The sequence below is a fragment of the Trematomus bernacchii genome, unplaced genomic scaffold (assembly GCF_902827165.1).
Source record: "Trematomus bernacchii unplaced genomic scaffold, fTreBer1.1, whole genome shotgun sequence".
Classification (NCBI taxonomy): Eukaryota; Metazoa; Chordata; class Actinopteri; order Perciformes; family Nototheniidae; genus Trematomus; species Trematomus bernacchii.
The window spans coordinates 6,921,805-6,945,130 of NW_022987714.1; the positions used below are offsets into that span (position 1 = coordinate 6,921,805).

A 23,326-nucleotide genomic window follows, 5' to 3' on the forward strand; every position below is an offset into this window, starting at 1 on the left:
TTCCATTTAAATCAATTTATGGTAAAAAAACAATAAAATAAACAAAAAGCTCTTACATAAATGTGTTGAATGTTATTACCATGCAATGTTACTCATAGCCTTTGTACTGTACGATATGTATTGGTGCAAAAAGATTTAGAATATTACTTTGGAGTGAAAACCTGTAAAATGTTCAACGTAGGATAACATATGTGAACATTCCCACGTAAATAGCAGGGTTTAGTTCTGAAGAAAACATAGCAGCTGTTTTAGAGTTATTACTTTACACCACCTTCTAAAAATGAGTAAAATCGTCTCAGCACATCCCTTCAGGAGGCAGATTACAAGACATATATTAAAATCTATATTGGCATATTTAAGATGTCTTTTATCCTGCTGGTTGACACTTCTATCATAAATATAAACGGTGCCAGTACACAACTGAGTAGAAAATATCTCCAGAAACCAGCTGGCAGGCAGCGGTGATGCCCTAAATGTTCCCTCTGACGGAGACAGAGTTCAGGAGTGAAAGGACTGTAGGCTGCCACAAAACCGTCGTTTGAAACTGAAAAGGAGGAGACACTGTAATACTTTAGGCTCATCTTTGAATGTAACACTAAAATGAAATGTTGGAGCAATCTTGGAGTTTGTTGAGCCAAGTCTGTGAGTAGTGGGGAGGGGTTGGCCCAGAGTTTCATTCTCAGCAGGACCAGAGCTCGGGGTGCCGACTGCCTCACGCCATGGAGTCCTCGTCTGTTACGCTGGGGTTCGGTGAATTGGAAGCCTCTTTGAAGAATTCATCGTCTTTTAGCATGCTCTGGATAAGGGGACATTACAGAGAATACAATATTTAGCTTGTGAAACAGTGGTATCAGTGAGTACAATGTGCCATTGGTCCTGGGCCATGAGGAAATTCTCACCGTCAGGTTTTGAATACCCTCAGAGAAAGCTCCGATCTGTCTCACAGTTCCCTCAGAGTCCTCCATCTGTGAAACAAGAAGCCGCCAAACTCAATAAACCGAGACCTCAAAACTTCTACGTAGTAAATATCTTATTTAAATTCATAACCTCCCAAACATTATATGAATTGTATAAAAGACAACCCCTGAAAATCTGAGCATGAATAATAATTAGGGATGAAAGTATTACAGCATTTCCTATAGTTTGTATCAAGTTAGTTTCATATTTAAGCAGGTTCAAACTGATCACCTAGTTGAATGCCTTATTTCTCTGAGGTCTGAAATACTTACCAATGCAAGTTGTATATAACACATTTATCAACAAGGGAGGCAGAAGATCAATAAAGGAAGTGGCTTAAGAAGTTTTGACCGGGCAATTTGTTTGAATGTTGTGATTTTTGGGAAATTAGGCATTAGCTTGATGAAACTTGAATAAAGTGTTGACAGCTGTGATTATGATAGCCGATCACTACATTATTAAGGGTATACGATCATCAGTAAACAGACAGAAGAACAAGCTCACCTGTTCTAGTCTGTCGAGGTCGTCCTCGTAGATTTGGAGCTCATAGCCTTTCTGAAAGCTTCGTCCCTTTGGCATCTGCACATCCATCGGACACACGTACTCCTCGTTCTCTTCGTGCTTTTTCTTCCTCAGACTGCCAAAGTTACCAAATGACATTTTCCTTGGCTGGTATGAACAAAGAGAGCAAAGAGAAAGAAATACACTTCATCAGTTTCACATGGCTACATTTACAGTAGATATCCAAACAGGAATGTGCATATCCCTCAGGGTTACCTTACAAAGCAAATCTTAAAACGTTCAATAACTAAATGCTAATACTGTTTTTGTGACTATACAATTTCAGTGAAATGTAAACACATTTTTAAAGGTCTAATAATTTACATTTATTTAGAGTATATCTAGTATTTCAGGTTTAGAGTTTAAAGAGTCAGTATGTCTGCGTTCTAGTCTGTTAGGTATTAATTCAGATACTCTTGGTAACCCTTGTAACAAACCAAGTAATAGAAGTTCTTTCAGTAATATTTCTATCCATCTATCCAATGTCTGTCCATCAGAAGTCTTGCTTTACCTTGACCTTAGTGGTGGCAGTCAGCAGAGTGTAGTCTGGGTTTTCAAGACACTCCTGTTTGAGCTGCTGGGCCTCGGAGCCGATGAGCAGGTTGAAGTGTGTGGCGAGGTGGCGGCGCAGCAGCGTCTTGTTGGGGGGGATGTTCAGCAGCAGAGCCATGGTCTCCACGTTAAAGCGCGGCTCCAGGACCTGAGGGTGAGCACATGTGTTAGAGGAGGTTTGAATACTTTCAGGTTTCCCAGAAAAAGTGACTGCCAGAGTGTCTCACCATCAGGCCTCCGTGCACTCCGCTGCCTCTCAGGTTGGGAGCGTATTCAGCCAGGTCCGCAGAGCGCAGCCACTCCATCACCCTGTGGTTGGTCCACTGGGAGATCTCTGCTGGAGAAATATTGTTCTGTGGGCACAAAGCACAGAAAGAGGATGAAAAAAAAGAAATGTTCACGTGTAGATGTGCATTATAAAATGAGTGTGGGTTATTTCAAACAGCAGAAAAGGTTGCTAAATTCTCAGGTGATTGTATCCACCTCGTCAGATGGCCTTCGACGCAAGCAGTTTGGCTCGTAGTTGTTGAGTCGGAGGACCTGGATGGCTCTCTTGATGCTGAGGTGATGCAGGACACTCCCCACTTTCAGAGAAAGCACGTCATCCTGAGGAGCAAAGTAAGACACCAATGACTTATTGTGAAATGGTAAAGATGGTTGAAGAAATACATTAAAAACACAACAGACTTCTGCAATAACAATAAGCATTCCTAGGCAAAGAAGCCTCAAATTGAACAGATAAGGTCACTGTGGTGTGACTTCAGGTCTGTCTCAAATATGGAGGGTAAGACCAGGTCCACTTGAGTGGAGCTCATCAGAACCTGTATGCAATAATCCTAATGCGAGATGGCACTGGAGTCGTCGGACCTCTTTCCCCGCGGCGTCTGTGGAGGCAGCGTGTGTCTCTCTAACACTCACCACTGTCATGTAGTGCAGCATGCGACCGTCCACCCTCCCCTCGTCAAACTGGGTCTTATACTGAGGCAGACCGATGTCATCCAGCCATCCTGAGAAAGAGCAAAGTGTCAGAAGGAGAATGTCAAGTTGACGGTCAAATGTAATTAAAAGTAACATGGGTGAAGAAGAAAAACCAACAAAGCAGAAGGGTGTTTAAAACCGGGAGCTGGCAGCTAGTACTCACTGGTCACCCAGTTGTAGTCCAGCTTTCCTTTATTATTCTCCTCCTCTGAGCCGAGGGCCTGCAGAGCCAGCTGCAGCTTCTTTTTGTGCAGCGGGTGTTTGATGCCCAGCTCCTAGAATCGACACGAAGCCAAGTATTACACTGAGATCCCCGAGGTACTACGTGATGCAGAAGGATCAATAACAAAAAGACTTTGTCTGCCTGCCTGCTTGGCTGGACTTATTGAATTGTTCTGCAGCAGCTCACCCTCTCCAGGTCGTGCTGTGAGGCCTGCAGCAGCGTCTGTCCAGAGGAGATCCACACTCGAGCCATGTTCACATAGAGACCGAGCCCCTGATCCTGCAGCCAGTCGCACACCTGATCCTTCGACCAGCGCGCAAAGGGAGCATCAACCTCACTAAGGAGAAGAAAGAGAAAAGTCATAATGGTGACAGGTGCGCATACTTATAGAGTTTAAAAAAAGGCAACACATACACATTTGCATTGGAAGTATAAATGTAATGTTTTTAAATATGATTCTTTTTAAATATGTTATTCTATAATGAAGCAACTGTCATGTAACCCAATTTCCCCCCTGGATTAATGAAGTATTCTGATTGATTCTGAAGGTTAGTTGTAGTCCCAACAAACACTGCTTCCTGAAAAATCCTCACATGATCTCTGAGTTGTGTTGTACACCAGAGATTCTCATCATTCAGACCGAATGCACACACTTACTTGGGTTTCTGGAGGTCCCGAGACCATCCCAGCCTGGGTCCCGCTGAGGCTCGCACTCCGCCTCTCTTAAAGTCTCCCTCTGGTAGGTTGTCATCCAGGTTAAATGTGGTAGACTGACTCCTTTTTAGCCTTAAAGAAAATATGGTATTGAATATACAGTATATCAAAACATCCTTTCGATGCTATAGAATATGCTCATAGTGATAAACCATATTTGCACATTGTAAATATTTCTAGGTGAATCTGAAAGTGTAAACGTTTATTTCCTTTATTCTAAATGCATTAGAAGTACTAGAAATAAATAGTAACTAATTTACTATTTTTTAGAGCTAGAAATTATCATGCAATTTTCTACTCACTTCCCAAAGAGTTTCTTTATTCCTTTGGCTTTTTTCCTGCCCTCAGGGGTCGTGGAGAGTGTGTTGGTGCTGTCGCTGTTAGCCGACCTCTGTGGCAGCCCGGCCAGGTCCAGATGGTCGGTGCCCGGTCGCTCCGTTTCAGCTGTACAAACAAATGCCCACAGAAAAGAATCAGCATCATGAGCGTTATGGTGGGAGAAAAGAAGCTGCTGCACAGGGTCAGGGAAGAGACCCAGAAAACACTCAGACACATGATGTCTCAGACAGAATGAGGGGTCATGGCAGTGGGGAGAAATACCCTCTCTAGTAAGCATGCATCAGACACTGCTGATTCCTGTGTAAAACTGGAAGAAACAGCCTTGTTTTATTAGATAAAAAAGGAGGCTCACTAGTAGTTTTAGATTTTTAGCGGGAGGCTTTCAAGATCCAAATAAATCATTTGATTGGATTATCTGGATCTTGAAGTATAGTTGTGTTTGGGGAAGGGTTTGACAGAAACAAATCCATGCAGGCACACAGGCAAATGAACAACAGACTGTCTGTATGTTGGACATTTGTGCAACAATGGGTTGGGACAGGGGTGTGGCTGTTGAAGCGCTGAAACGTGATATGATAAAAAGATGTCAGCTGAACGGATGAAGTTAGAAAAGACAAAGGTGTTCAACAATAGGAGATCTTTTGAAGTTTCCTTTGTTTTCTTGAGACCCTACAATGACCTGGGGTCTATACTGTACCTAGCATAGGGGCACTTGCGCTCCGGCTGCGGTCTTCATGTGTAACAAAACACACACAAGACCCCACAGGGTCCAACAGAGAAAGAACAAGACAAAGGGCAGACATTATGAATGAAATAAGACCAGGAGTGGAGAGGTGGAACAAACGCAGACATACATGTGTACAGTACACACAATAAAAGCACAAACACAGACCGAAGGAAATCCAACGCAGAAACCAACTTCCATAATTAAACGGGGACCACAGTTTGTGTGGGCTGCAAATTATGGTCCTGGTCCATAAGAGTATATTTCATGGGTGTGGCTTCGGAAAACACAAAAATCGTCCATGGTGAAAAAAAACCTCCAAGAAAATCTCACTTTCTAGTCGGGCTGCAACTAAAACTATTTTCATTTATCTGTAAATTGTTTTGTTTTGTATTTGTTTGGTCTATGAAATATCAGAAAAGATGTTGATAACAACCCAAGATAACAACCCAAGATAAAGTCTTTGAATGGTCTTGTTTTGACCACAACTGCGAAGATATTATTCAGTTTACTGTCAGAGAGGGGGTAAAGAAACCTGAACATGTTTGCATTAAATGATCAACTCTAAAGAAATACTGCAAACAATTATTAAAATAGTTGGTGATTAGTTAAATAGTTCACATCCATTTAACTCATCATCTAGTAAACTGCTAATTCATTGCACAGCTGCTAACTCATGTGGTTTGCTCTCACCAAGGTTAGGAGTACTGCCTGTCTTCTTGCCCCCGCGGAGCTTGAAGAAGCCCTTTCCAAAGGACGAGCGAGCCTTTCTGGAGCCGAAGCTCTCGTCCTCTGTGGAGGCCGGCAGGGTCGCAGAGGAACCCACAGAGGAACCCACAGGAGGCTTCCCACTCATCTTACTGATCCCTTCACTAGCATTCTGAGAGGACAAAAACAATACTCCTATATCACTTTTTCATACATACTATCCCACAAGTATCAGGTATAATATGCTAATCTTGCAGACTAATATTTGCCTAAAGAATAAAATATTGTTACTTTCACTGTAAAGAAACAGAGTTAAGGATGTAGACACTGCACCGAAGCTGTAAATTAACATCGATAATTTTTTTGGTCCATACAGTGGTCAAAATGTCTTGTTTTTCAGGCCAAAACCCAAAGACATTAAGATCAATGTTTTATAAAACAAAGAGAATTAGATAATCTCCACCTTTGAGAGGCTGAAAAATTGAAATTCAATTTTTGCTTGAAATATAACTTTAATAATTTATAGATTCTAAAAAATAGTTAGTGAATATTCTGTTGATCAACTTATCAGTCAAGATATGCTCTAGACAGCACAGAAAATGTGGGATACTGCGAAGGCTATAAACTCTATGGAGCATGTTTAATGCATGCATACAAACAGTATGAGCCAAATAGAGAGAATGATTTTCAACAAAGAGACATCTTGGTGTAGCAGAATGAGACTAATATTATTTGTTACAAACAGTTTTCTGAGACGTCATGGTATGCCGTGATGTCTTTGGTAAGGTTGACTGAACAAGACTCTTTTAATCGAACAGGTTTCCCGGTTCTAAATGTGTAAAGTTTACCTTTTCATTATTGCTCCTTTCCATCTGATCCTGGCTGCCCTTCTTGATGGGATCCTGGCAGCTGAAACAGACAGAGAGGAGATAGTGAGCTTGTCTCCTGAGCAGCGTGGAGCTCATGAGAAGCAGCAGCAGGATGTGAACTGCTGTTACACACATTCTGCTTGTGCAAGTTAAAGAACGCGGCCGAAATAAATCCTTACAGTGTATACCAGTAGGACTTCAGGAAAGGCCACTCAGCAGCACTCTTTTACATATTGAAGTGAAAGTGGTATACAAACATTACAAATAAAGCATTTTCGTCACACCAGTAATTGTTCTCAGATGTATGTAAAAGATATTCATGAAAAGTTGAATACCTGTTAAATTATTATTAAATAAAGTTTCATGTTGAACTAAAAGAAAATCTGTAATTTTCCAAACAGCTGTATGTTTTCAGGTGTTTGAGATAAAAGGTGTTGATGGTGCCAGGAAACTATAAAAGAGCCAGAAGACATGACATGTTGAAGTCATTGTGACACGTTTCCTGGTTAATTTCCCCAAACCAAATGATGATGAGCCACTTGGTGTCCCTGACTAAACTTAAAAACCCTGAGACATAATTGAAACCCTGAAATGCCAAGGATCTTTTTTTTATTTTCGATATCCCTTAAAAATGTTGACATTTAAAGACTGGAGTGCCACAAATGATCAGCTGCTGATAACTTAACAAGATCTACTTTATCTACTATACAAAAACCTAAACAAGCCAAATTAAATGGACTTGGAGTAAATCACTGCATTTGAACGGGGATACAGAATTCTTCATATTTCACCTTTCAGCATCTGTTGGTGCCGACTCTGACACTCGTTCTGGATCTGAAGGGCTGGGAGAGGGTGAAGGCTCTTCAGTCTGACCATTAAGCATCTCCAACTAAGCACACATCAGAGCAAGGAAATACATTTTTTAAATATCCAAGTTTGCACCGTCTGAAAACATTAAGTTGCATATTCTCCCGCGGCAGTCTAAATCTGCACACAGGCTTGGAGAACTGACAGGAGAGGTTATTCAATTAATTGGATGTCAGACCCTTCAACACTCATTACACAAGTGTGAAATGTGCTTGAGCTATTACAGTTTTACTGAAAACTTACAAAAAAAGACTACAGCAAGACTCATTAGAAATACATTAAATGGATAAAACAAACTACAGTGATTTTAGGTTTCTTAAATCTCTTAGTCTACATTTTTGAATCCCTGACATTGCTTGTGATATTATGTTTTAATGCAACTCCTTTGCAATAATATTTCTATTGAAAGCGTTTCATGCTCACATTATGCAACACAAACCTCATCTGGGCTCCTCCTCTTCAGTTCAACATCTAATACGTCATACTTCTCCGACTCGGCAGACATCGGGATGTTTAGGAAGAACTCGTTGAATCCATCGCCATTACCCTCGAAATACTCGTTATCTTTGCCTTTCTCTGCAGAGGACGATAAATGAGATGAATATTTATAAATCAGCTGTTTCATCTAGCAATAAACAAACCACTTAAGACAAAACGTTTATCCGAGTAGACAAACTTCATCTATTGTTTCTAGGGAGATCTTTAAAGACCTCAAATTCAATTTACATAACATGATTCGAAGAGAGTTGAATGATTGAGTGTATGAGCAAAAAGCAGGTTCAGGGCAACATTTATCTCAGACATTAGATAATGTTTTATTTACTCCAACAGAAGAGTCATCTCACCTTTCTTCCCTTGCACTGACATCACCATTTCTTGAACTTTCTTATACCGCAGCAGCGACTGCTTTAGTTCATCAATCTTACGATCCTGCAAAAAGGAGAGACAATCAAACAGTTAAACTCAGCGCAGGGTTCCTATGTATTTTCCATTTAAAGAATAATACAACACAACGTTTGCATATAACTTTATTTTCCCCATTGGTAACCCTTAGCTTAGCAGGTTTTATTTCGGGATCGTCACGCCAGCCCTCTGTAAACTTGCATTACCCAGTGTGAACATTCACTCCACACTCCTACGCTGAAAGTGGACGATGTTCTACTGTCCAACATCTTGTACTTGGGGCAGAGCCGTTTAGCAGGCTTTGACGTAAAGGCGTACAGACAGCTCTGTCTGTGTGTGCGTTTGGTCACATGCCGAACTTATTGCCTTGCTTTTGAAAAAAGAAAAGAAAATCAAGCTTCTTGGTTTGGCATAGTGTGGTAATAAACATTGTAGCTCCTCTGGCTGACTGCTCTTGCCACGAAAACCTCTCTGCTTCTATATTTTTTTTAAATACTGAATTTTATATTTCAGAAGACAAAGAATTATGACATTTGATTTGAAACAAATATTTTTCCATAATCTTTTTTCATACTTCAGTGAGGCAGGTGTTTTAGAAAGAGAGATAGAAAACTTGATTTGATACCTTCTCTTCATTCGCTGCCATCAACGACTCGACTGCCTTTTTCATTCTCTGCACTTCCACATCTAGTGAGGAAAGGAAATGATTACAGACAAAGAACTGTAGCAGTGACTGTGTGTAGTTTGAGGAGGATACGAAGGGTAAACTGCAGGATTTAACACATTAAGACATAACATGCTGCAACATTACTGAACGTCATTCCAGGAACATCACAGCCACTTTCTTGGTCTTTTAAATGTTCAGATTCATTGACCATCTTGTGTGAGCAGGGTTCTTTCACTTGGGTAGAACATTTTCAATTTCCAGAACAAACACTCTGTGATCAGTCTTCCCTCAACTCTAGCAATCCTGGGGATACTAATTATTATTCAAGCCTCACCCACTGGTTTATAATCACTAAATGCATACAGTATGTCAATCTGATCTCTAAGCAAACTGGCATATGCTGGTCAATGTGTTTAAAGATTTGTAAAATATTTATATCTATCTGACATCTCTCTCTTATAGCGGCCATTTCTAATGACCTAGACAAGGGGTCTTTTAGGGTGTGTTCAGAGTCACTGCAGGAGGACCACAAAATTATTGTTTGATAATGGTATAAGTATGTTTAACTCAAATTTGAATATGTGTGAAAATACACATAAACAGAAGTATGAATCAAACATATAAGCAAAGGTAAAATTGTTGATATTCTAAAGGCGGTACGGTTACCCATGAATCCCCCAGCAATCACATGAGCTAGCTAACCTATGGTAAAACAGGCACCTTTCCTAATGGCAAACTAGTGGCTAAATATTATTTTAATGTAGGTCGTCCTACATGAAAAGGCACATGCAGTTAAAAATGGGGTCTATTCTTTGTTTATGTATTAGCTAAGGGCTCCTTGGCCTGTAAAACATTCAAGACCTCTGATTGAGACTAGAGAAGTGAACTGTACTGTCACGTTAATAAACTCTATAAACTTGAAATTGTTCTACATAAGTGAAAGTTCACTGACGACGGGGAAGGCACAGATATGTAGACAGACAGAGATAATGTGACACAACACTGAACATGACAACTTCACAGGTTAGCAGAGCACACACTGGCTGTTGGTGTGAGCGGGGGGGGAGGGGGAGATTATTGTTGGACGACATGAGGCGGGAGGATGAGTGAGCAGCCTGAATGGTTATGACAAACACAATTCATTCCTCATTCCTGTTTTAAACACAAAGCAGACATTCCTTGTTGCCGGTCCAGGACATGAACACACAGCTTTGGGTGACCTCAGTGCTCGGATCAAAGTCATAATGTTGACAATAGTTGAGCAGATTGGTGCTCCATGGTTTGGGTATTAGCACTCCACTGGGTTATAATGGACAAGCTGAGTTTGGGTGGCTCATGCTCGTTCATGCAAACAGGGGTTGAGATAGGTGCAAGAATAAAGTACAATAATAAACACAAGCATAACCCCCTTACGTTTTTCTTTCAGCCTCTTTCTAAGAGTTTCATCTGGATGAGAGACTAAACAGGACAAAGAATGATGAAACAAAATCGGATTTGTTGCAGATCTTAATAAGCTAAACCTACTGCTTTGCTAATTATACACAGATATTAAAGGTCCCCTATTATACTGTTTTTCATCAATATATTATAGGACTCAGATATAAACAATACATGTCTCTGAAGTGTTTGGCTTGAAATACCAAACAGATCATGCATTGTAGCATCCCATAATCCCCTCTATTTCAGCCCCGTTTCAAAAGTGCTGATTCTCTGTTTTTTATTTTAGATGAAAATAAGGAGCCACCCCCCACGCCTCTCAGAGATATTTGGTTAAAAAGAACACAATGGTGCTCTAGGAGGAGATTCAGGTGATAAGGGGGGGGGGTGTTACCTTGGTTGGTGATTGGCTAATGGTTGCACAACCCAAAAAATTGTTATGACATCATAAAGTGGCCAAAATCTGATCAACTCATTTTCAGACAGGTTTTTATAAAAATGGATCAGGACAAAAAGTGAGCGAATCTTTTTAACTGAAACTTTCAGAATCTCTTTACACAGAGGGGACACATGTTGATGTATAAAAGACATGAAAAAGGGGATTTTGTATAATAGGTGACCTTTAAGACTTAATCATATGACAAAGTTGAACATGAGTTTAAACATCACGCATCCTCAGTGAGGCTTGTGATTCTGTCCCACCTCTCTCTGTGGGGTCGGAGCTGCTCGAGGCGATGGCTTTGAAACCTGTCTCGTCCTGTAGTCGCCTCATTTCTCCGTCTCTGCCCTCCAGCTGCCTCCTCAGTATGGCTAGCTCCTCCTGTCCAACAGAGGACAACAGTGAGGGCCATTCCTTCACACAGACACAGCCTCCCCCACCCCCAACTCCACACTACAAACAAACCACAACACAGAGGATCACAGACGCTGACATGGCACACCTGCTCTTGTGTGAGGTAAGAGGGCTGGAGTAATAACACAAACGGGAGGGAAAACTGGAGATTTTAAAAACAAAAATAATGTTTAAGTGAGCACAACAGGAATCAAGCATAGGGACAGACACATTCAACTGTAAATAGGTTTTAAGATAGACACAAAACCAGGAAAGAAATTGGTAAGAAAATGCAAAGAAAGATAAAAAAAAGACACAGGAAGACGGAACGCTGCCAACTCTTGGAAAATCCAAATCAAAGCATACCTGTGGTTTAAACAAATGAGAATGTTTGCTTTAAGTGGTGTCTTGTAGACACAGAGCTATAAAAAGTGTTCAGACTACATTTGACTTTTACATTCTACTGTGCTGCGTGGTTTAGTAAATAAAGTGACTTCACTGTTTGCAAAAAGTGATGCAATTTTGCCTAAAATGGTACTGCTGCAAACCAAGTTTTGTGATTTTGTCCCTCAAAAGTAAAAAACAGAAGAGCCAAAGGGAGAGGTCAAAAACCATAATCATACAGCAAGCAAAACAGCCATCCTGAGAAAAGCAAACCTTCATGGCCTGGACTTTGTGCTCCTTCCTCTGTTTCTCAAACTGCATCTGGCCCATTTTGATTTTCAGGCTAGAAAGCTTGGCCATTAGCAACTAGCATCAGAGAGACAAACCACGGAAGAGAGAGAAAATAGAGATGCAAGATGTGAAAGATGGAAAGAAGGTCAAGAAGATGGAATGACGAAGAATCAACCAAAGATATTTACAAAGCACAATGAAAACAAAGACTGCCGACCATCAGAGTGAAAGCTTAAAGAGCAGGTTTACGCTTTGTGGGCAAGTCCAAAAGCCTGTTTAAACAATCAGTCATCGAACACCCTCACATCTTCAACAGGGATGTTATCCTTGAGTCAAATGTTGTCAAAACAATCCTAAATTTAGAGTATTGAAAACAGCCACCAGAATCTCGGTTAAAATCTCAGATTTGAACAAAGAAACTGAGGTGTTTGCTACAAAAAGCATAGAATAAGATGAAAGTCATGAAGAGTACAAACACTGCGGCTGTGCAAACCTCCTTATGACAACTCACCTTGGTGGATTTGAGTTTCTTTTCATACTGCAGTTTTTCACCCTCCAGGTCTGTCATTCTGTACCGCAGTTCATTAATCTCAAGAATCAAATCCTGAAAGAACAAAACGTTCATATCATTGTAGAAATAATGGGAAGCAGATTCCTAAAATACTAAGTAATACTTTTACGGTATGAATATCATTATGGCAGCTCTAAAATTCCATTCAAAGTTCAACTAAATATTCAAAAGCAGCTCCAGATAAGTTTGACTGTGTTTCTTGGAGAATGTAAATGCTTCAAAGCAGCAGCAGGGATAAAGCAAGAGGAAGCGGCTTTTAGAAGAGGAGTGATTAATGTGCGGCGAGGCAGACAGACGCTTTTTGTTCCAGTAGGGTGGAAGAGACAGCCGCTGCTACAACAATAACATTACGTGTTTGAAAGCTTTCCAACTTTGCATGGTTTCCCTCTGGGGGCAGACATCTCTAGTAAACAGATGATTGACATCTTTATGGTTTTACATATTTCGTATTTAAGGTAGAATTAAAAAAAAAGGTAATCTACTCCCACAGGGGATTTTTTTTACTTAAACTCACAACAAATAGAGCAGGCATATTTTCCATGGTTAGTTCATTTTATGCTGATGCAGACTTTTTTTCTTACTCAACACACTGCTGCTTTGAGGCTGACAGTAAAATGAGAAGTCCCTCTCCCACACAGGTGTCAGACAACATGAATGAGGGTCTGTTTGGAGTGTGTGTGTGTGTGTGTATTGAGGTGAGAGAAAGGACAGGCAGAAATAAAGCTAACTCCTGTCCTGAAGATTAGCTCACACACCTCACTGTCTCTAAATCTGTCATCAAAGTCCAGTCGGTCCTTGTCCATGGAGTTCAGCTTCAGCTTCAGGTTGGACACTTCAGAGATCAGCTCCAGCTTCTGGTTCTCCAGAGTACTTCTGCAGTGAAGCTCCTACAGAGAAAAATGATCACGGTTAAACAATGTTGGCAATGCAAGTAATGTTGGCAGTATGGGCATTTTAATGTTTTTGTAAGTATTAAATATAATAATAGAGGTTATTCAGTGCTTTGTGCTAAAGCTAGACATGGAACCCAGGCTGCCTCATCTCGGTCGTTAAAAACAATAAAAAGCCTCTAAACAGCGCAACACTTGTTGATTAGATACAGCAGCACACTGGAGAACAAGCATTTATCACACACAGCGGATGTTTGTTGACAGAAGGACATGAACTCCAATCGTAAAGTTAAAAGCCACACTCTATTCAACACATGTGGAGCATGCATAATGTGTTTTAATGGGTGGCTACTGATCCTGTGTGCAAACAGTTGGTCATGATCTATACCAGGGGTTCCCAAACTTTTCAGCCCGCGACCCCCAAAATAACTGTGCCAGAGACTGGCAGGGGGTGCTAGTGAATTGTCAACGGGGGGGAACCTCGCTGCGGGGAAATTCTACAGATGGCCAGTCTGAACAAAATGGTAATCGCCGCATTCAGCTGTTATAGGCATGCCAACTTGATGCTCTGCTCACGGATGAGCATAAAAAACTGTTAAGATGATGACCAGTATGTGTGTGTATATTTTCTTCTTTGTGGGGGTCTGCCCCCAAAAAACAGTTTTAAGTCCTGAGAAAGTCAAATAAGACGGTGTGTAAAACTACACTGCCCAGCCAAAACAAAAGTAACCACTTTGCAATAAAGTTGTGGGGCGCTGAACTGTTCTTTTGATTCTTATGCATTTTGATATATGATAGTCATTGTGAACAAGCATCTTGAGGAACATTCATCATTAACTCCTCCAAAAAATATAGTTTATTTAATAATAACACTGAATATGTGAATCATAACAGTGATTGACAGCTGATAGGAATAATATGATTGTTAATATTATCATATTAATTCAGACAAACATCGATGAGACAGTTAATTAATGTACTTATTGCAGCAGTCTGCATATATTTGGTACCCCTGCTGGTCTTTTATTTGTTATTGTTCAGTTAAAAAAAATTCAATTATGTCTGCCATCTTATATATTTCTATTTAAGGCTTTACTGATGTGCCACAATAATGTCACCTAATGTTATTGAGTTAAAATATCAATAGTGTGGCTTTCCAAGTTAACATTGATTGATATGACTGCGATTAAATCAGCATATACTTCTGCCAGGGGATGCCACCCCTCAAAATCTCCTGCCACCCTCTTGCCACCCCATGAATATTTTTGAAAAATGTCTATGCACACGTTATTATTATTAATAATACAATTTTTATTTTGTATTTGTAATCATCTCTTTTTATTTGTATTCATCTCGCGACCCCCACTTTGGGAACCCCTGATCTATACTACATATATAAACACACACACCTGTTGCAGCATCTCCTCTGTGGCATTGAGTTTCTCTCTGTGCTCTTCCAAACACAGGTCCAGGTCTCTGATCTTTTCTCCCTGAGCCTCCACCTGGTCTGTCAGCACGCTCACCTGCGTGGAACCAAGAAGTCACTCAATGCAAAAGAAAAGTAAGATTGTATTTCTACCCAACATGAATATATATTAAAAAACGTGGTTCTTTATTTTATAACTGCTAGATGGTTACCTGAAGGACCAGAGACTCCTTATCAGTTTCGATTCTGGAAAGCCTCTCCTGGTAGTGGTCGCCCCCGCTCAGAGAGATGTGCCCGTTAGACTGCAGGGCGACAGAAAATATGGATTAAAAAAGAACCATGAGAGAACTGACATTTTAAAGAGCAGACAAGGGTAAGGGAGGCGGTACAGGTAAGTTAATAATTCTGCTGATCATAACAACCTTGAAGGTTTCAGCGCCTAACACTGATCTCAGATTAAACTGTCTGTGCTGCTTTACAAACAAAACCTTACATGGCTGAGAAGAAGGCTCTCATTCACACTGCAGTGCACAGAGTGACTTACAGCATTACACAAAAACTCTGGCATTTATCTGGCCTGCAGCCCATCGCTCTCCCAAACAACGCTCTGGTTCCCAAGAAGTCAGCGTGTTCCTTGCAGCACACAGGCTGGGACGTTTACAACACTAGCATTTCATTTTGCATTCCCAGGGAATTCAGCAGAGGAAGACAGCCTATCTTTTGCTTAGCAAACAAGTCGCTCGCCTACTTACACACAGGACTGTTTGCCCAGGATTGTCTACAGTCATACAGTGTTAATGCAGCAAGCCGAGCGAGCACAACCAGAAGCAAACCAGATGTGCTAAAGCATGTTTTCAGCACATTCTGTCCAACCATCACAGACAAGACCTCCTCCACGGTTATGCAACTTCAACTGATTTAGATGCTGAAAGTGTTCCTTACTCCAGTTCCAGATTTTATCCAGATAAATCTGTTATGTGACAGAACCAATAGACTGACCTGACACCAGGCTACAGTATTCTGATGAGAAGATGTTACCGTACTTTATGATCTTCCCACTAAAGCACAGTTTTGATCTCGACTAATGATGATGATCTGATCGGTTCAATGTTTCTAATGCTGCTTTTTTTCTTTTTGACCAGATTTCAGAGTTTTATGCAGCTTGTTTCCTCCATGAACAAATCTTACCAGGTGACCTTGGAGCCACTCCACCAGACTGTCAGCTGTGGAGTCGGGGATCTGGCAGCGTAGACTTTCCCTTTCATCGGTGTCCATCAACTCCAGGACGCTCCTGAGGTCTTCCAAAAGGTGAAGTGCCCGCAGGCTGCCCATGAAGGGAGAGGTAGGAGACTGGCAGTCATACATCCCATTGGAGTAGTCCAGAGCCTTGGAGCCTGAGCAAAAGTATAAATGACGAGGCAAACATTAGGAGGAGCTAGAATCCAAAAAAATACATGTATGTACTAAATCTAATACTTCACTAGAAAATATATTCTCATGTACTTCCTAAAAACTACTGCTCTTAACAGTACAGAGTTTCGCAAAAAAGTAAAGATTTCTTGTGAAATACAAGGGACTTGACTTTTGATACTTCCCTTTTCCAATTATTAACAACGGTATGTACTGCCATCATAGTCAGACTGCTATGAAGTATAGGTCTAAAGTGAATCATGTCATTCGGCTTCACACGATCCTCTAAGGCCACATCCATTTGCGACACTAAAGAATGAGGTAATAAAATGAATTGGTCTATTGAGACACAATATAATTGGGTGTTTACATTGTATAACATAGCTACAAGCCACACAGCCTAGCACTGAAAAAATGCTAAAGCCTTTCAGACATCACGTGATGTCCATTTAAAATGTCAGCGCTGCTATAAACCATAACACTAGAGAAAGCCTTATCAATGTTGACTCAACATGGAAGCGTTATATAACAGACACTGTGCTGATTTATGCTCTTACACAGCTGTAAAAACAGGAATTACCACATGGCTGCTTAAATATTTATAATACTAAGTTTATACTTAATTCTATAGTAACGCTTTACCTGCTATAATGCCATCCATCTGCTCCAGGGCGGCGGCCAACATGTCGCTGGCATCAGCCATCATCTTTAGTCACGGATTAACCTGGAAGAAACAATGAAACCGTAAAAAAAGAGAGAAAAATGTCTCAGGTTTAAATCTGTTTAACAGTATTTTAGTCATTTTTAAATAACAAAAAAAGCATCACAATACAATGATGATCATAGCTCTAAATAATGATCTCTTGTATATAAAAGCAGCTCCTAAAAATATCTACATTGGCAGTCTAACAAGTAGTAACAAAAAATAAGAACAAGCAATCTCACATTCAACAGAAAGGAATTTTAGATTAAAAACATCCGTGATTGTTATGACTATTACCCCGCAGATAATCACAGTTTAGTCTATGGAAACAAATCCTTGTGACAGCAGCTGCTGTGTGCTCAAGATGTGAATATAAACATTGTAGGAAGAGGACAAATCAAGCAAAATACGGTCGTACTCAACTTTCTAGACAAAGAGCGCCCATGTTGGCGTTAAGCATACAGTAAGATTACAGAAGGTTCCCACCCAGGAATTACACTGCAACTGCAGAACATCCTCAACAACCATATGCTAAAAAAGCAACAGTGGCTGCTTAAACGGCACGTTTGTGGGATGGGTTTGACTGTACTGACTGAGTGATATGTCAGAAAGCAAAGATACATGATAACCAGGGGTCTGTGACAGCTAAAGGCACACAAGAGTGAAACATAAACATCTAAAAAGGAAGTGATAAATGCTCCATGCTGCATAGATCTCATGTAAATGTGTCAGAATACGTGATGAATAATGCAATACAAAATATCAATCAGGCCATTAACCGTATTGGCCCCATCAATGTCCTGCCGAATGGACACTGGACACACTGTTTGGAGCAGAGATACATTTTAGTGTCCAAGCCTTGGACATCTGCCCAGGCAGCACAACGGCCCTATTTTCTTTGGACGTTTAATCAAAAGGCTCTGCTGTATATACAGGCATGCTTATACATGCATGCACAGGCACGTCCCTTTTTTTTTTTTTTTTTTCTTTTTTTTTATATCGGCTGCCACACATCCTGGGAGTGCCCCACAGTGGGACGTAGCACCATTTACAAACTTTATGGAAACCACCCACAGACCTAACACTGTTATTTAAGCATTCCTGTGGGCACATTTTCCAATTTGTGTAAAATAAGCATGCACTAAAACATAGGATCTCCACAACACACGCACAGTAGGCTGAGAGGAGATGAGAGGAACCAGCATGCCATCAGTCAGCTCCAGAGTAAATGCTGAGTGGTTTCCAACAGTAGGAATCTGAAGGGGGGTCAAAATGCCTCTCAGACTGCTCGTCTCACTTATTGGACAAGCAGACGTACACCATGACATTTAAAAAAAAAACTAAACAGAACCCAGGCTCAAATAGTTATTTCCAAAGGCAACCATTTTTTATGTTTTGGGAGCATTAGCAGGTTGTAGGTTAGGGAACAGTGTGCTCAAATAACTTGAAGAATTTAAAAGATGTCATTTCAATGTGTGTTTCAGAGGGGACCTAAATATATCAGGCCTATGAAAATGGTACATTCAGCAGTAGGAATGCCCCATGTGTGGCATCTGAGTGACATTTGCACTTAATAGAAATACAGAAGACGGTTAGCACTCCATATTTGTGAGGACTTACGGTGTCTCGCGTCACAAACAGTCATATCAGCATGCAAAAGGGTTGTCTAAACTCTTTGGATAAAATATCAAAACCGTAACCGAAACAACCAAAAGTTGTTTATTAACCCAATTATTTTTTGTTTTGGTTTACAGTATATTCTGAATGTCTTCATACTTGAGGTGTATCAACTGCTGGTATTGTGTATGTGTGTGTGTGTGTTTTCATCAATTAAGAAATGTTGTTTTTGTATGATTTATACAATAACTTGTTTTTCTGCAGAGTTGCCCTAAAGTTTGATATTGCCCCATATTTTTTTTATTCATCGTCATGGGTAAAGTGGGTGGTCTTGCTAAAAAGTCTTCAGCCTCATTGACCTTTGTGGTGTGTGTGTGTGTGTGTGTGTGTGTGTGTGTGTGTGTGTGTGTGTGTGTGTGTGTGTGTGTGTGTGTGTGTGTGGTTCACAGCTCAGGCTAAGACGGAGCTGGCCAGTTATGTCCTTCAGGCCAATACATGTGTACAGTACACACTGAGGCAAATGTTGTGCAACAAGAAAGAGAAAAATAGTTGGAATAGACTTGCTTAAATCCATGTGATGGTTTTACTTTTTTCCAGACTGACGTTTCTTATTTTAAACTACAATCAGATTCAGGGCCGCCCAGGGCAGGAAAAAGGGCTTAAAAAGGAGCTTAAAGAAATCACTACACTCCCACAACAGATGCATAGCAGTGGTCCAGTCTTTAAAGCACAGACACATTTTGGATCATGATGACTCAAACTGGAATGGAGGCCTGCAGGGTATCCTCCTCAAAAAGCCGAGTCAGCTCTTCTCTCAAGGCAGAAAGGCAAATATGGGTAAGGTTAACACTTGGCTTACAGCAAACAGACTTCAAACAGATTAGGCCAAGACCAGACCTGCTGCTCAGAGAGCTGCTGTCCATGTGTCAATCAATGCCAAACAGGTGTAAAGACTGAGCACTTCCCAGAAAGTCCAGAAAGAGCTCAGCACAAAGAATGCCAAATTACAGAGAGGTCCACTCTGTCCTCACGTCCTGGGATGCCTCCACAGTAAGTACGTTTTGGGTAAACAAAGCAGGGTTGTCTAGCAAGCAGGCACCCTGTCTGCGCCTCACTTTGCCTAAAAAGCATTACTGGAGGAAAGCAGTAGAACAGATTGTTTAAGGCCTGCAAGAAAGGATTATATTCTTGACTAATGGATTCATTGTTTGTCTATAAAATGTCAGAGAACTGAGAATATTCACATTAAGATATTCAAGAGCACATCTTCTACAAGGTTACATCTTCCCACAGCTTTGTCTGAAGACAAATAATGAGTATAATACTTATGACTAAAGCTTCAATAATATGTGGATTCAAAACAAATCCCAAACAATTATTTTTGATAAAAGATTTATTGTTTAAGTAAATGTTTCTGTAAACATCAGGAGTTTCCATAGGTTTTCTGTTTTATATCATATTAAAAAGGGAAAATATTTGCATTTGTAATAACATTAAGTCACACCTTGGAAACCTTGTTTGACTATTTTCTGACATGTTAGGCCATTACTTGAGTAGTTTCCCTTTTTGTTGAATTAAGAAAGCATTAACTGAAGATATTTGCACCTGTATTTTCCCGTAAGTATATATTTCATCGGTGCACGCTTGTTTTCAAAGGAGACATCTCAAAAATCCCAACAAGCAAGCATCTCTCTCAAAAACAGAGTCTCACTGTCCGCCCTTCTATGAGCACCACTTACACCAACCATAAGACGCACAGAGGGGGCTTTGTTCGTGGTAGTGGGGTATTTTGACTGAGAGGCATGAGAAGACAAAGACGAGAAAAAAATGCAATGTTACGCTACAGTACACATGGCATTTGGAACAACACCTGCCTGCGTACTCTGTCCAGACCCAAAGAGCCTCAAAGCAAAACAAAAGAAAGAAGAAGCATTCAAAAAGCAATCTTGCCCTTTGGTGAAAACATCCATATAATTCATGGAGACATGCGGAGAATAATGAATACAAGGGGGAGAGTGGACCGCTATAATGGCTTTTCAAACCCGTCAGCTCTGATCCCTTCAGGCAGGGAAAAACATCATAACCCATCCACACTGGACACTACAGAGAGCTGACGTATTTCTGGTGAAAAATAAAGAAAAAGGGAAGATCGTGTAGTCCTCAATCCAGAATGACCTATACTCTTGAGCACACAGGAAATGGAGAGCAACATAGAAGCCTCAGGGCCACTTGTCTCTGAGGGGAGAAAGTGTTTACAGCAGTCATGCAACTGCCTTTAACAGCTTGTGTTTTAGTTGCACTGGTGGTAAAAAAGCCCGGGAAGAGAGGAATTTACAATCCAGACATAAATCACACAGCCTTTTGCTTTACGTAACACAAAGCAATCTACGTATAGCTTTTTTGTGTAGAAACCAGGTCTCACCACATAATGACACTTATGTGCCATGACTAAGTCTTTACCCCTTGTTTCCATGAGTAAAGCTTAATTCTTGTTTCCAGACCTCATCATCAATTTTACTTCAAACCATGGAGGCTCTGTTCAGCTCTAAAAATACTGTACCATGGGTAAGCTTCTCTTTAAACTTCATCCAAGTCTAAAAAACTACTGAAGACCTATCTTTTTACATTGGCTGTTGTTTATACTTGAGATGTGTGTGATGCGTTCTGTTATTATGTTTGTTCCTTTCGGGACTCTACGTGGTCTGAGTTTTGTTTTTATGTTAACCTTACATTTCGGCCTCATGTTGTTATTTTATTCATGTTTCTTTTGTTCTTTCTTGTGAAGCACTTTGTGAATTCTATTTCTGTGAAAGGTGCTATACTAAATAAACGTATTATTATTATCATTATTAAGTGTGATTTTGGCACTCACCATATACCCTGTCGTGCCACACCATATAAGATACATGTTATGAACATGATATGATCTTGTGACAGGGCTTATTATCCAGTACAAGTTAAAGGGTGCATGAATGTAACGGTGCAGTGAGCAGGCTGCGGTCTGCTGATTCTCCGGGTGTTTACACTCTTAGAGCTTTCCCCAGCCGCCGACAGGGCACTGCTCTCGTATAACCTGCAGCTATTTCCAACCTGAGTGAGCAGGCAGAACACATCATCACTAATTTTATACCACCAAACAATGCGGCTTATATGAAAGATGGTGTGGGTGCGAGGCTGATTGAGCCTTTTCTCTCTTTATAAACCATCAGGAACTTAAACTAAGTACCCAACAAGGCTTCTGTTTAATGGGCTATGCAGTATAAACACACTGAACAAAATATGGAAATTGACCTTGATTTGAAAAAAGAGGCAACGTGATAAAATCTTCACATTTTCTTCCTGGCTGTATGTATGCACACACAGGATCATAGCTGCAATTCATTTATTTTGGACAGCAGCACACATTCTTTTCATATTACTCACGCCTGCACAGCTTGTACCTTAATTTCACTTATTTGTCTTTGACAATGTGCCAAAAAGCAATACAACACTGAAAAGTGCACACGTGGTGCACATAGGGTTAGGTTGTGCAAATCAAAACAGCTGAAGGTTTACACACATTTGCTTTTTTCCAGAGCATATGACATTATCGTCACTCTGTATCAGCAAAACAAGTAAAAGATACTTGAGTTTTATAAGCCAAGAGCTCATTCTAAGTAAATTCTTTGGATTGTTTACTTTTGCTAAAGTAAAGACTGGAAGGAAGTGAAATAGAGAGTAATTTGGGTATCCATTAACAGCTGGACAATAATTAACATATTGAAGGAAACCCCCAGAGAGTTAAATAAGAAAACAACTTCTTAAACTATCCCACACTTTGGATGTTATAGAAACTGAAGTGTTAAACTAATTGGATGCTCAGGCAGAGGTATTAACTGGAGGACAATTCAACAGCTGATCAAATGTCATGGCAGACAGTACACTTTACACAGTTACAGTATGGGTCAGTTCATCTTGGATAACTGGATTATAGTCGGTTCAAAAGTTTGTCAGCACCACCTCAAGGCCACATCAAAACAGATGAAGTGTAGTCTAAAGTAAAAAGAGGTGGCCTCGGGCTCTGGGAGTATCTCACTAACCACAATGTCTGGCAGAGTCAGAGGCTGAGTCAGAAACCCACGTCAGAAACCTTTAACCTCCCTTTACATAGCCGGGTCCCACCAAACACCATCGTTGTGTTGGGTTTTGGTGTAAAACATTAACGTCCCTATGCAATTGTAATGTTAGGATGACCCAAAAACATTTGCTCTCGACGTTTTCTCTCCGTGCTAATGTGCAACAAGTGGAAAACTAACTAGCATAGCGTTACTAGCTGGTAAACTGTTGGGATGCTGGAAACCCCAGAAGTCCCAGGACCATTTGGAAAACAATTTCACAGCGGAAAAACTAAAAAAGTGGCCTTAACCGTTACAACATGAGACACAGCGGTCCGTTTGTTCCGAATAAACGCCAGCAACTCATAAACCCAAGTTAGAATGCATAACAAATCACAGCCAAAACTTCAATTTACCGGAAGTCTGCTCGACGAGATTTCGGGATTTCCTTCAGTTTGTTTTCTCTACTGTTTACAAAACCTCCACAATGCTCAGTTTCTGAACTTCTCCGTGCCAACCAGTGTTACCCCCGTCCGTCCACATCGCTACGCCATGATGTCGAAGTGTCAGGGCTTGTTAGTTGTTGGAAAACTCGGGACGTCACGGCTG

The 23,326-nt window shown here is 40.6% G+C and overlaps 1 protein-coding gene across 5 annotated transcripts; it reads right to left on the reverse strand.

Annotated features, from left to right (window-relative positions):
* Nucleotides 1-23,307, reverse strand: ppfibp1b (PPFIA binding protein 1b). Of its 5 annotated transcripts, XM_034141247.1 has the most exons (28): nt 23,134-23,307; nt 16,946-17,027; nt 16,082-16,287; nt 15,106-15,195; nt 14,877-14,990; nt 13,333-13,464; nt 12,518-12,610; nt 11,989-12,081; nt 11,202-11,319; nt 10,476-10,520; nt 9,021-9,082; nt 8,338-8,422; nt 7,932-8,068; nt 7,417-7,514; nt 6,605-6,665; nt 5,742-5,928; nt 5,022-5,054; nt 4,288-4,429; nt 3,929-4,057; nt 3,458-3,608; nt 3,212-3,323; nt 2,989-3,077; nt 2,554-2,676; nt 2,298-2,423; nt 2,030-2,218; nt 1,462-1,626; nt 900-965; nt 1-796 (listed from the first exon to the last, which is right to left on the reverse strand). In XM_034141247.1, the coding sequence occupies exons 2-28, from the start codon at nt 17,007-17,009 to the stop codon at nt 713-715; spliced, it is 2,994 nt and encodes a 997-aa protein (XP_033997138.1). In that variant the 5' UTR covers nt 17,010-17,027; nt 23,134-23,307; the 3' UTR covers nt 1-712. The 5 variants fall into 5 exon arrangements, with proteins under 5 accessions (XP_033997138.1, XP_033997135.1, XP_033997137.1 ...); XM_034141244.1 differs by lacking the exon at nt 11,989-12,081; XM_034141246.1 differs by lacking the exons at nt 10,476-10,520; nt 11,989-12,081.
* Between the last annotated feature and the right edge of the window lie 19 nt (nt 23,308-23,326).

Coding starts and splice junctions, on each gene's coding strand:
- ppfibp1b (XM_034141247.1), bottom strand. CDS start 17,009: ATGATGGCTGATGCCAGCGACATGTTGGCCGCCGCCCTGGAGCAGATG. Junction 12,611..13,332: donor ACAGATTTAGAGACAGTGAG/GTGTGTGAGCTA, acceptor TTGTTCTTTCAG/GATTTGATTCTTGAGATTAA. Junction 797..899: donor AGGGTATTCAAAACCTGACG/GTGAGAATTTCC, acceptor CCCCTTATCCAG/AGCATGCTAAAAGACGATGA.